The sequence below is a fragment of the Mugil cephalus genome, chromosome 21 (assembly GCF_022458985.1).
Source record: "Mugil cephalus isolate CIBA_MC_2020 chromosome 21, CIBA_Mcephalus_1.1, whole genome shotgun sequence".
Classification (NCBI taxonomy): domain Eukaryota; kingdom Metazoa; phylum Chordata; class Actinopteri; order Mugiliformes; family Mugilidae; genus Mugil; species Mugil cephalus.
In genome coordinates this window covers 11,667,135-11,681,562 of record NC_061790.1, presented here as the reverse complement: position 1 = coordinate 11,681,562, position 14,428 = coordinate 11,667,135, and the positions used below count along the sequence as shown (strand labels likewise).

The 14,428-nt window shown below is 42.0% G+C and overlaps 1 protein-coding gene across 6 annotated transcripts in view; it reads right to left on the bottom strand.

Moving 5' to 3' along the window:
- Positions 1–11,653, bottom strand: part of itsn2a (intersectin 2a) — a 35,372-nt gene extending 23,719 nt beyond the window's left edge. For 5 of the 6 annotated variants that reach the window (XM_047573855.1, XM_047573857.1, XM_047573858.1 and 2 more), the window contains exons 1-2: positions 11,431–11,625; positions 4,864–4,936 (exon numbers count right to left, since the gene is read on the bottom strand). In XM_047573855.1, coding sequence (XP_047429811.1) covers positions 4,864–4,870 — 7 coding nt within the window. In that variant the 5' untranslated portion in view covers positions 4,871–4,936; positions 11,431–11,625. Of the gene's footprint in view, positions 1–4,863; positions 4,937–11,430 lie in introns of all 6 variants that reach the window. The other variant, XM_047573856.1, reaches the window with a different exon arrangement.
- Between the last annotated feature and the right edge of the window lie 2,775 nt (positions 11,654–14,428).

The window sequence follows — 14,428 nt, the reverse complement described above, 5'->3', positions numbered from 1 at the left end:
GAGGAATTTCCACGTTTAAGTCGATGGCTTCCTTTAATCTTAGCTTTTTGGTTTTAAATAAAAGAACAAAGCTTTACAAACCAGTGGGAGGTACTCAACCCAACAAATTCACACTGAGCGACCAGTCAGCAAAAAAAAAAAAAAAAAAGTCAGCAACAGATCCTCAAAGCAGAAATCTCAAGACTTTAAAAATGTATTTATTTATTTTTTATTTTTTTACCCTGCTATCTAAAAGGTGTGCATAATTTCCACTCCAAATGATCTTCCCCTCAGTTGAAAGCTCTTTTAACCGACTACTGACAATGATTAATGTATAAAACTGTCTGGTCAGCTTTTTTTCACGCTGCTCCACTCTTGCATATCTGAAGTTGAGTTCAGGGTTGGGCCATGAATTAAATATGAAGAAGTCGCTGTGTGAGAGGTACGAAACTCAGTTCTGACTAGACCCCTTACGACGGCTTCAGCAGAGTGTGAAGATTAAAACCCGGGCTGATTATCCATGAGTTAGTCAAGTCATAAAGCCGTCCGGAGGAGATTCTTCCTTAGCGGTGTTTCCTGAAGAATTAAGAACTGACAGATGCATCTGCACTTATGGAGATAAATGACAGGAAGGAGACAGTGATGAGCTTTACTGCACAGGAAGAGAAGGAGAGTGATAGCCTGGATAACCTTTTTAAGGGGGACCGTTGGGTATAGAGTCGCTCTGTTGGGGACTGATTCGAACCCCAGGACATGGACCACCCTGGTGTCCTTGAGTAAGACATTGAACACTGAGTTGCTGTCTGTTCCTGGCACTGGTGTGTCAGTGTGTGGGTAGTGAAAGGGCAGATGCATCATTCTGACTGTAAACCACTTTGAGCACCAATAGGTAGAAGAGCGCTGCATAAATACAAGACCATTTACCAGCTGGGTGACACCACGCCAAGAGAGTGATGCACTTCAGACGATTTGAAATGACAGCAGCTGAGGGATGAAACGTGTTTAACAGCTCATACAGTATGTAGGCGTAAGGCACAGTCACGGACTTGACTCAGCTTGGATGCACACGACAAACTTTCTCATGTTCTTCTGTAGCTCGCTTCCAGACCAACTCAGACAGGCCGGCTCCCCTGATGCTAACGAGTGTCACCATAGCGACCGCAGTGGGCTCAAACTAAGCGTGCTCGCAGAGCGAGCGTAGTTTAGATTGAACAACATGTTGAATTAATTGCCCTCTAAATTACTACTCCCATTCTAGTAAGCAATTACTAATGCAGGAAAATGAGTCTTTTAACAGGACCGGCAGGAAAATTAACACATCTGTGTGCCATAAAATCAAAAATAAGTTACACTAGCTTGCACTGAATACATCTTAAATGTCTCATATGTATTTATTCTGGCCACAGAAAATCTCTGTACACACTGCACCATCTGCTTCACCATTCATTTCCTTAATGTGTTAAACTGCAGTCGTCTTTCCTTTATGAACATCAGTTTCTGGAAAGAACTGTTTATATTAAGCATACCTCAGATCACGAGATGCTGAAATGACCTTGATGAGTTTTTACAACAACACCACAAGTGTCTTTCTGTCAAAGATATGAAGGGGAAATATTTTTCTTGGACAAAAACAACACAATCTATTTCTACTTATGTGTAAAAAAAAAAGTCAACTCTACAGTTGTTTAAATGGCTTTGTAGATGTAACTTGGGGTATTACATTATTATATAATCTGTGTTAACATTTAACACAAATGATTTCTTATCGTTAATTGCTAGCAGCACTTGATTTCTAACAGGAAGTAATCTCTCAATTTATGAAATTCCTATCACAATAAGATAAGCAGGACAGCTGGCTCTTCCTTCTTATCTCTGCTGGATATAAAAATAAGATTCTTGCGAGTCTGTATCTTCACAGGCACCATATCTGGACTGTAATTTACTCCCCAGCTTCAGGAAATACCACCCTGCCCTTGATGGAACTTCCACCCCAGTGCTAACCCAAACAATCCCCCGACTCTTGTTGACCGCGCACAGACATAATTCACATATACCTCTGAGGAATGACACGACGGAGAGCTGAGCTTTACACGCAGCACAGAGTGTAGCCGGAAAAATAAAAAGTGGAGCAACTACAGGGTGAAAGGGAGGAAGAATTACATTTTACAAATATGGCCGAGCGGATCCTGCCAGCTGTTCGCTTCGCTGAGAAATGTTTGCTAGCAAACACTCTGTCCCTTCCACTGCCTCGAGCTGCTTTCAGTGTCTAAACAAACCACGGAAGCAACACCTGTTCAGGTTTACACTTTTTCCCTGACAAAGCCGATGTGAGCGGCTCACGGTGGCCGACCTACTTTTGGCACCGTCAGCGAAAAAAAAAAAAGAAGGAGAAAGTAATTAATCTCACACCGAGATGTAAGTATTCTTCACATCGTCTCATTGGCTTTGACGGCCCTCGTTTAGAAGCTATTGTGAGTGAGAAAAGGAGGCGATATTTAGCACAGCACCACTGGGAAATGTAGCTAGCATGGCCGCATTCACAGGCCTGTCAGTCTCTCGGAGTGTGGATGAGTACTGGCTGAATGCCGTGCGAAGAAGTGGGGCACTGTTAGACTTCTGGCTTGACACTCAGTCTTTTTTCTTTGTTAAAGCACACATGTAACATGTAAAATAACACAAAGTACACAGACTCGAACTAGGCTTCTCCACATAGTCAATCCCATCCAAATTGTGTTATACATCTCTTGAATTTGTCTGTTTCCAGTTCTGAAGGAGAAAGTCAACTTCTCTATTTTCATTACTTCAGCTTAGTCTTCGACATTGGGCGCCGTTGTCTTTAGCTATTTTACTGGTAACAGCATCTGAAAAACCTCCATGCATTTCTTTATCACCAGCCAATTAAGGATGATCCCCAAAGGACATCCCAACATCTCCTTTCTCTGTGTTTCTTAGTCTTAAAGGTTTACTTATACAAATTTGTCTTTCCTGATTTCTCATTCCGATATCTCAACTCATATAGTTAATTCACAAAATTTCAAACACTCCTCCCAAAGTCTCCCAAATGAAGATTAGGTGAAAGTTGAATAGGGAAGTCAGTTACAAAATATCTTAATTCTCATCATGTACGTAACCGCTCTGGTCCCCTCTGGTCCCCCTGTCCTCTCTGAGAATCCATGTGCTTTAGATTCACTGTCACTCTGATTTCACTCTCATATTAGGCAACTCGCCTCCTCCCCAACTCCTCTTCTTCCTGGTCGTACTAGGAGTCTTCATCTGAGGTTTCTTTCAGCCACTCCCTAATGCTGCTCCGGCTCCACCAATATCTAGACTCCAGGCGGTCTGTTTTCTTTCATGTTTTCTTTCATTGCCTGGGAGTTAGCTCCATGATACACACACACTACTGAGCAAGACTCAATGAATTCATTCTCCACCCCTAGTTGCTCTCTCCTAATTGAAATGAACACATTTCTCAGCACTCATTTAGTATGGTATAGCTATTAAAGGTAGAGACACACCGTATTGACTTCAAAGAACTACCGGGAACAAAGGCAGAATTTGATTAGTGAATTCTTCTGACAAGTTTTGCAAATGAGCACAAGAACTTAGCAATTCAGACTGCATAGGGGCATATGCTATAGTTAGTGTTGCTGGTTGTATTTCTTGTTGTCTCAAAACCGTTAAACTTTTCCACGCTATCGCATGAACCCGCAATACAGGATCATACCAAAACAACCGCCTTCGCAGAAACCCTCAGAGAGTACACACGAGCCCTACTGCCAATATTGATACATTACAGCACGGAGTCCAATGGCTTCCACGGCAACGTCACCTGTGCAGACTTTGAACCAACTGTACCACGGCTCTGTGCCACAAAAGCCTGTGTGCTTTCACTTGTGTGCTGTTGTCTAGGCGCTGCGCAGGCCTCGGGAGACGCTCGAGTCAATTCCCCAAGTTCCGGTCTTCTGGGGGAGCCCGCATCACCGCCTTCATTACTATTTACACATCAAACACTTCACCTGGGGAGGACGAGTTGGTGACTCAGATTGCTCCAACAGTGACTGCACACTGCAGCGGTTAAATCTTAGCACACACACACACCTCGTCTTATTGAGGGCTGTTGCGTACTATCCATAAGAGCTCTGCCTCCCATATGAGGAGAAGCTCGTCACATGCTGATGTTTCATGTGTCTCGTTTTTGTCACTATCTACTGAATTACAGCAGAGAGTGTGCTTGTGTGGTTTGGCAATTTGGTTAAACTGACGAATTGGTCGCAAGACGCTTCCAACGAACACTCTCACGCTGAAGTACTTCCCGTAGACGGCCTTGAGGAACGCTAACAGCGTTCTACCATCAAAGGGTGGAAACAAGAGGATTAATACTCACTATTAAGCAAATCGTTTCACTGCAAGGACCTTCAAGTGTGAGCACAGCATAAGCTCGAGACAGTCCCCCACACATAGGCACTCACCGAAATAGGCCATGATTTACTTAAACTTAATTAAAAGGTAATTTTTTCATACTCTTTTATGCCGCCTGTACTAAAGACTGTGGAGTCTCAATTTCTGGTGTGGGATCAGTGATGGATTTAGTTAAAGCCTGATCCTTCACTCTGAAGGCAGATCAATTTTCCCATTAACACGATCTCGCACTTCACGTTTGGGACGACCTACAGAAAGGGAGCTCGAGCTGACTGAAACGACTCAAACGTTCGGTCTTTACGGGAAAAAAAAGGAATTTAACAAAAAGGCACAAAATCCTGCTTATCCTTTGTCTGGTTTCTTCGTCTTCCAAGTTTACGTTCAGCCCCGATCTCTGTCGCAAACAAAGTGCACGGATGTGTAACGTCACCAATTCACACACCGAAGACAGAAACGTGCTCTTACCGTTCATGGCTGCAGGTGGACAGCACGGGCAGAGAGGGAAGTCCTCTTACTCAGCTGGCTAGCTCTCAGACATCTGCAGAGAAAGAGAGAGAGTGAGAGAAAGACGTGAGTGTGATTGTGTCTCCTGAAGCAGTGGGTATAAGTGGAGAACGCAGGCATGTGTGTGTGCGAGTGGGGAAAGATGAATGTGTGCAAGAGCAAAAAAAAAAAAAAGAAGAAATCTCATCTCTTTGTTAACGACGAGAGGAGGGCACGGTGAACAGCTAACGCGGTAAGGGACGGCAGAACGAGGGGAGGACAGAGGAGGGGAAATAAAGAGAGAGAAGGGGGACAAAAATACAGGGGGGGGGGGCAGGAGGCAGAGGCAAGACAATGCTCGTGCGGAGCAGTAGGCAAGGGGAGGACAGACAGCAGAGGGATACGGAGCAGGGAGAAATGATGGTGGTCTGTGAGAGAGGCAGCATTTATCATGTCCTGCTCTCAGTTCACAGATGATGGCTCAAGGCGGCAGTCCTTCGCAAATCTTAGCGTGTCCGTATTTCTCCAAGGATGTTTTAATCGGAGACATTTAGTTTTCTATGCAAACACCATCCGTCCATCCGTCCATGGTTTTATATTATATCGAGCTGTTCTCATGTCAATACAAATATCAAAAACATACAGCTGTTTAATTTATGACTATAGATTTCTGTCTTATCAGTAATCTTATTTATTGTTTTATTACCAATATTAGTCCAATTAGGAATGTAAGAAGAATAATCAATTGCCTTATTAGAGTCTCATTATATTATCTACTACACATTTTTGCTTTAGTTATATAAATATTCCTAAAATTAGAAATACCAATATGTCTTTATAAACTTTCCATTTGAATTAATGTCTGATAGGTTGATGTGATGGTAATTGAGGCTACAGAGGCCCACTGATAAAACTACTGCAATATTTATGCACCGATCAGACCACTATAATCACTGGTTTATTAAATACCACTTATTATCACATCATTATGTCACCTGTCAGCGGATGGGTAAATGAACACTTTGTCGAAGCAGGATAAACGGCCAAGTGGAAGGATATGAGCGACTTCGACGAGGGCCAAAATGTAATAGCTAGAGGACAGGGAGAAAGCATCTCTACAACAGCGCTTCTCATAGACAGGTTGCCGTAGCCAGGGGCTTGCGCTTGGTCTGTAACAACGTTTAGGCGGTGCTACATATCTAAATAACATCCTGATGAATGTCAGGGCCAAGGTTTCCCAACAGGACATTACGTCATAACGAGATCACGAACGTTATTCACTTCAACCACTGGTGGTTTTAATGTTACGGCTGATCAGTGTGTGTTTGTATTACTGGGCGTCCGTGTTGACGCTCCCAGGAAAATCCCACGTTAAGTTACCGTTAACCCAAATCATTTCACCGTGCTCACAGATTCATGCGGCATGAAATCACATCACGGCTTCTCGCGGAATGACGGGAACAGAACAATTACTTCTTCATGAAAGTGATAAGAGTCTGTTCTGCTCCCCTCAGAATTCTGTGATCTGCAGCATTAAACCACATTTGCTGCTACCACCTGTAATTAGAGCTGAAATGTTCAAAATTGCAAACAACCCCACATATTGTATTGAATGCAGTCTGTGTCCACAGGAAGCCTAAACCCACTCCTCAGTGGCACCTTTGGAAGAATCCCAAGAGACACAGAGGACAGATGAGCCCATGCAGCAAAAACTCTGAATATGGAAAAATCCAAGGTGTATGGGGGCGTCATTTTTTCCATCACCACGCTACATAAAAAAATCATCTGCACGAAGACTCGGGGTTACAAGTCTACTCTCTCCTAACTTGATTTTTGCTGTTGGTTTGCTTTGGTTGTTGTTTCTGACTCATTTTTCACTCCAACTGCTTTGCCAATATACTCCGCGTGTAGTCAATCATTCATGGTTGCTATATTTTAAATTGAAAACGTACAATTTGGCGTGGATGGAGTTTTCCTTCCTTTTCACTCTGAGCTCAATTTCCCAACTGTGCAGTTTCTCACACTATTATAATAGAAAGTCCTGTTTTTCAGATTTCATTAGTCCAGACACACTCTGTATTTCTTCTTGTTTCATATTTCTATCACCCTCTCTTCAATCCTATAGCTTACAAGCAATGCTTCTTCTCATCATCTGTGCTTCTTTTCAATCTTTCCTCTGCTTTCACCAAATCATTTCTTCACACCTTTTCCCCTCACTTCACTCTCCGCCTCATCTTTTCCACTAAAGCTCCTCTATTCCTACTCCTCCTTGATTCAAACATGCATTCCTTCTTCCATTCCTCATCCACACTATTTATTCCATCCCTTCCTATCCTTCTGCTCCCATTACACTATTGCTCCATCACTGGCTTCCCTGTTATTGTGTGAATTCCTGGACACTGGGCTGTGGCTGTGTTGTGGAATAAATCATTCTCCACGCATGCTGTCGCTGCCAATTACCTAAGAGCAATGAACCGCACACTGTGGTGCATGCCTCTGTACGCTCTTGAAGTCCTATTGCGATAAACGACTCGCAGGTAAGCAAACATGGAATGACCTTCCAGGCTCACGATCACAAATTCATTGAATAAATCACACAAAGCAGTGCCGCAAATGAAACGTTTACACAAAGACAGCCTTATCAATCACATCTACAGTGGCTTCAGAAAGTTTAATTTGTATTAGAAAATCAAAAACAAATACCACATTGCAGCCAAGTCTACAGCTTCTGTGTACAAGCTTTTCACATCTGAGAGCCAGTGACTCAATTTTAGAATTAAATGTGACGCACAATCTTCTGAGAAAAGCCTTGGAAGACTTTCTGAATCCACTGGTGAGTGTGTCCTTATGGTGCCTTCAAATAGAGTCGTCTACACAAAAAAAAGATCATATGCTCCCTTATGGTAGCACAACCTGAGCTGTTGTGTTATTGCCAAAATTTCATTAATGGTGTTTCATAAAGTGTTAATACACTGCATTTTTGTCAATAATTTTAAAATATAATAATATTTTATGAAAGGAAAATGGTGATATTCCCAACTACCTCTTGCTTTCATTATACCTACTGTCTCTCCTACACAAAGTTACTGCGTTGTTAGCTTGCTAAACTGTTAGCCTGTGGCTGCATCGTACATTTAGTGTACTTAACTTCCCCTGTTGTAACCATAAGCAACTTTCACACAGACACAATGTTCACTATAAATGATTTGGAACGACTGGCTAGTTTCAGGCTGCTAATACAGCTATGCTAACCCAGCCAAAATGAGTAAGTTCTAAATGTATTTTAAACTAGACAAGCTTAAACAAGCTAGTAAACGATTATTGTGAGACCCATACTGAAATGTTACACACTGATGGACACTAAGTCAACGAATGTCCGTGTATTTTTAGTATACACTTAAGGGCGCCCGCAAGTCCGTTTGTCTGTGCGTTATGCTAATGCTAAATGAAGTTTATTGAAGGTCATTTTCATCAAGTGTTGAGTTACTGATAGTTCTTTTCAGGTAGCAACAAGACAGTGATAGCTGTAAATGCTTTAAATATGTTTTAATCTATGTTCTAATTAATTTGTGTGGTGCGTGCCATTTTACATTAGTGTGTGTACATTTTCACTTTGTAAACGCTTGTCAGTTGTGGCTAACTTGTTTTAGCTAAGGGCAGATTTTCGCTTTTAAATGTTTTGTTGCTGCGTCCTGAATGAAGTTCTTAGCTTCAAGACAGTTTTAAACTAGCTAGGTTTAAAGTATCTAGTACTAGCTATAGTAAAATAGCTAGTAACTTATGTCACATATCTTAAGATATGATTTTGTTAAATTCCATTAGTAAGGAACATTTTATCAAGTCACAGGTATTATTTCTTTTACTCTACAACCTAAAGAAGCGTGTTCAGTCATAGCAACATGTAACACCCGATACCCGGCAGTGCTGTAAATATTTAGCTACAACCCAATCTACTAATTAAATATACTAAAATAAATAAACTAAATTAAATTGTATGGCGTAACCCATTTTAATTTAGTTAGGTGAACATTTTCCCTTTGTAAAGCCTAGGTGAACCATAAAGTCATCACCCTGACAATTAAAATGTTAATTAAATTAAATGTTATGTAATATAGTCTTACCTACGTTTCCACTGACATGAGACCACGTAAATAAAGATTTTTTTGGGGATCTTTTCTGTTTATACAAGGTGCTCAAACAAAGCTGTCTGAGCACCCTGTGCTTATGCAAACACTTTGTATAAGGGTATTTAGCAGACTCTCATCCACCCTCATACAAAAACACTTCTATACCCCGAGGTGTGTGTGCTTTCAAATAAACGATAGCATCTACTATTGGTTACGTTGGAGAGCCTTGACAGTTCAAACAGGACATATCCTGGATGAAAACAACACTGAATCAACACTGAGGACACCCTCTACTTCAACACTGAAGCTCCCGACTAGAAGTTTCACTCTATTTGCTCATTATCCCTGAATACGCTTTGAGTGCCTTGAACTACATTTCATTTTCCATTACTGTTTTATTTTTTTTTAAATTCTATCTAACTCATCTCTTAATCCTTGATATGCCAGATGTGTTGCAGAGACACACTGGTAACAAGTCATCCCAGAATGATACACGCATGCACACGCATGCACACGCATTGAAATGAAACATTATGAGCCAAGACACGAATAATATGGAGAAAAATAAACAAAATTTTCTATTGAGTCTAAAAGCACTACAGCCCACAGCTTTAAAGTTCATACGAAAAGGGCGTTGCATCGGTCCACTGTTTATTTGGCACTGTTGTGCAGTGGAAACTGAAAGTGTATCCCAGACTTTCTTGATGGTATAAAAATGCATGTAGCATTTTCAAAGTTGGCGATTTGGGAAAGTCACTATAAGGCGCATTGCTTTGCTGAACCCTCTGCACCGAGGGAGAAAATGAATCAAAGGACCTTTGACTCTGCCCAGCATGCTGATTGACACCTGTGTGCGCTACACTGGACCACTTGGATGTGCATATCAATGCGCCGGCCTGTGTGCGCGAGTGTGTCTAACACGCGCTCCTCGCACAGAGGGGGACCCTGTTCTGGCGGACACAGCCCAGGAAGCTTTGCAGAGCCCACGGAAGAAAGAAGCCAGTGTGTATGTGTGTGTCCTGTGTGTGTGTGTGTGTGCGCGCTGCCTTTTTCTGCCTATTCAGAGGAGGCAAAGATACAAAGACACACACACCTTCCTCTGTCTCACTGTGTGCTGCAGGTGAAAATCGGGGACGCTTCCGCCAGAACAATCATTCTCATCCTCTCTGTGCATTTGTGGGTCAGCGATGAATCACAGAAGCCTCTATTACTTCCTGTAGACTCACACCCTACACTTAAAACACGCACTCGGTGGCAGATCTTGCTTCAGCTTCTCTGCTTGACATATTTACACTTCAAGAATAACATACAATATTTACATCCATGCTACTGCAGCTGCCACATGACAACAGGTATTAAAGGTCTTTCCACTTTGATCACAACAATGAATACATGTATATGCTTAGTTGAGTGTGCGTGTGTTACGTAACGCCTTCTATCTTGGCAGGTGAATATGCAACAGCTGCTGGGTTGGTGCCAGATGTCATAGAAGGTGCAGTTTAAATGGACTTTGCCACTTCAGCAAAGAGAGGCTCCTCTCGCAGTTTTTTTTCTTCTTTTTCTTTTTTTTCACTGAGAGCACCAGGACACGCTCACACACACATACACAAAGACAAACACTAAGCAATCTCTATAATTAGTCTACACTGCGGTGGAGGAACACAAGCAAACAGCTACCTTCCAATCGCCTCGTACAAGGGTGGAAATCTCCACCACCACTGTCAAACTGTCCGAACACCTTTGCGCGTCCAAGCCGGGACAACCAACACACCTGACAGGCCTCTCCTCACAGTGCTTTCCAGGCTTTTATAGATACGCGTGACTGAGTTTCAGACACATGACACTGGACGCAAAAGTGTCATTAGGACTGAATTAGGCTGAATGTTGGAAGTGGCAGCCTGTCATTTCCCCGTGAAAACACACATTATCTGCGAGCATCTGCCTCAGTGTGAGGGCACAGTGGAGGTGCAGCTCTTCACATGCAATATTTACGCCTGATGTTTATTTGAGAAAGTTAGGCTTTTTTTTTCGAAAATGGAAGAAAGAAATTGCTCAGGTAGTCCACACCAGCTGCGGCTTCCACTCCCACTGTGCATTTAAGAGGCTTGTGAAAGGGTTGTATCGTGACAACACACGCAGCAGTTTAAAAGCGACAGCTCTCATTCTGGGTTAAATAAAGCTCGTTTTAAATGTCAGGGGTCACTGTTGTGGACGGATTTAAATATTTTCAGACAGGTTCGGCCATATGCGGGGGTCTACATCTGCGGACAACATAGATTTTAGAGACAGAAATTCAGGTAGTATTAGATGAAATATATGAAACTGCATTTACTATCTACAGGATCTGGAACTACTGCGTCCATACGAGACAGCGCCTCGCCTTTTAAATGCTGGATTTAATGAAGCGGGACATCCCACTTACCTTGGAAAAATAAAAAATTTAAATTTGCGGCGATAAAGCAAAAAGCATCCACGGCGACAACTGCCCGGCGTGTTTTCTCTTATTTTCTGTTGAGGCGTTATGACGTTTTCTCCTCAGTTACCTGTTGCGGTAGAATAGCGGCGCTGGTCGTCATCCAGTCTGCTGGAGAGGGACGAACCGAGCCGGCGGCCGGGGCGGGTGCGGACTGGAAATGGGCGTCTCCGGCTCAGCTCCACGGCGGAGAGCCGCCGCACGACACTTCCTGTTGGTGTATTTCAAAAATAAAACTTCTCCACGCAAAAAAAAGAGAGAAACCTTTGACGACGTGAAAACTGATTACGTTCTATTTCTTATTTCTGTTTATAAACGTGTCTGAAAGCCACACATTTAGTGCCACCTGTTTATGTCTTAAACACGCCCTCCCCCCAAATATTAATCATTATAATAATAACGATGATGACTTATTCCCTGATTTTTTGCGTCTTATTTTTCTTTGAGGAAATGCATTTCAGTGAGCTTCCCACCTCTTCTTATTTTTTTCCTTTTTTATGTGTGTGTTCCTAAACCTTATTAGAAATGTATTTTTCTTAAAGTGCTCCCATCAAAGTGACGCACAATAAACGCTGGCATGTGCCAAAATCGGACATTGGATGTTACCCACAGCCAGTGACAGCAGGACTTGAATTCTGAAGGCACTCTATTCCTAGATGTTTGTTTTTTCTTTCCTTTTGGTCATGTTTATTGAAACAAGTCACATTCCTAACATATTATTCTTAGATAACTCCTTTTCCGCGTAGGCCATGCACCCAAAATGGACTAAACTCTTAACATCTGTCGAGCCAGCTTCAGAATGTGAAACAGCTTTATTTACACTCAAGGAACTGGGCATTTTTTTCCCCCTTTCTGAAATGCCTCTATCTGAAATTAATTGCATCTATAAGATCTGTAGTCTGGAATGTCCCCAAAGGAAACAAGAGGCTGCTGGTCTGGAGCTCCACCAACAGCTCAATTTCAGTATTACACCACTAAGTTAACAATGTGCATCCTTATTGTTGTTGATATTGGCTATAATTTTCATTTAAAATTTAAATTTCATTTAAAACTCCAGACTTTTTCCATTTGTTGTTAACCTAAACAAAAATCCAGTGTTTTTATTTTGACCCTCTGCTGATGTGTTCATTCCTGTTTGACGTCCACTTCGGTTAGCTAGGACTCTTTTGGTCCAGTTTCCTGTCCCTTCTTGATCAGTGTACTATTAGTGTCCTGACTTACGGCTAACATAGAGTATTCCACAGACTTTTCAAGTGGGAGCACAGACTGAATATGTTCAGTGTCCAATTTTGCTTAGACAATCCTCCCAGTGTTTGGACATAGAGGTAGCATAGCATGTCCTTCAAACACTTGAGGAGCAACCAGGATGTAATACTGGACATTCTCAATTTCTGATTGACTTGTTATGCCACTAAGAGGGATCAAGCAACTGCTGATCGAAGTACTTGTGTGGGCTCCCGTGGGTTTGTCTGGGACACATTTGGGGTCCTCAGGGCTTGACTCTGTTTTGACATGTGGACATTTTTCCTCACTGTCTGGTTCTAGCTTCACATTGGCAAAATGTGGATGAAATTTCTCCTCTTTAATCAGTTTTTTTCTGGAGAAGACGATCACAACCTGCATTTGCTGCAGCATCGTTCATTTGTGTTATTGTTGCACAGTTTGTTTGGGACTTTGTGTCCTCATCATTGAACCAAGTTTTTATTTTCAGTTTTGACTTCATTGGGGAAAAAGACCCTACTGACATCTGTTTGGCACCCATTCTTCATTGGCTTTTGTGTGTGTTTCTTCCAAGTAAGACCTAGAACTCTCTTTTTTTGCAGATTTTTTGTTGATTTTGATGTCACATCTAAGTCCAGACTTATCTCACTGCAAAAGGGATATGAGTACCTATCCTCATATTTCTTTGGATTTTTTAACTGGGCACTGGTATCCTCACTGAGCACGGCCTTTTCTTTCTTTGCTTGCATTTCCAGTTGCTTTTTTTTCCTGAATATTTCCTTCTTGTCACTTAGCCCGTTAGTATTAGTCCAACTGAAAGGAACTCTGTGTTGCTCTTCAAGGACAAAAACTAGATTGAACCACATGTAAAAGAACTGGTAATTTGGTAAGGTTTTAGCTTTGTGGTTTCCAAGCTGATGTTGTGTGCAATGATATGTTTATCGATCTTATATTTTGACCCACACAGCACTATGACAAAAGAATACACCTCAGAAATGACTGCATATGTCAGTACACTGGTGTCAAGTTGATCCTTTGAGAGGTCGTCGTTCACACAAAGGTTTAAACCTATTTTCTTGTACTGATGGTAACGACTCACCAGTGACTCCTCTGGTGATGGACAGAAGATGTTGGATCCTTTACAGGATTCTGTGCTCCAGTGACCATGTCGGTCATGGCGTGGGGATGATGATGAAGAACGGGGGCAGGTTCAGATTCATCCTGATGGTGTTTATTTCTATCCTGAAGACAATTGGGTCAATCTACAAAACATTCTATTATACATCTGGAGTCAAGGAGTTCAAAAACGCTTCTCTTTTAAGGAGTTGAAAGGTTTTTGAACTTAAAACGTACAAGTTCTCTTCTGAGTTCTTGTGCAAAGGCTCTGTGGTAGAGGTCAGTGTTCAGATATAGGTCAAAATTATACTCCAGGATTTTTTTCTGTAAAGCTGTCACTTCAGCCATTGCTCCGTTGGTCATTCCATTGGTCAGTTTGTTGACATCAAGATTTTCATTTGGCTGTCTGCAGTTTACGTGTAACTTTAGACCAGTCTCTTTGCAGAATAACAGTCCACCCTTTCCCGTGAAATGGTTTCAACGTGTGGATCCGGTTCAGTTTCGGCCTGTGAACCAGATTAGATTTCAGCACATGAATCAGAAATGTGTGTAAGTGCAACAAAACACTCCCTCTCACCTTGGAATGGTGTTGTTTTCAGAAGTGATGTCG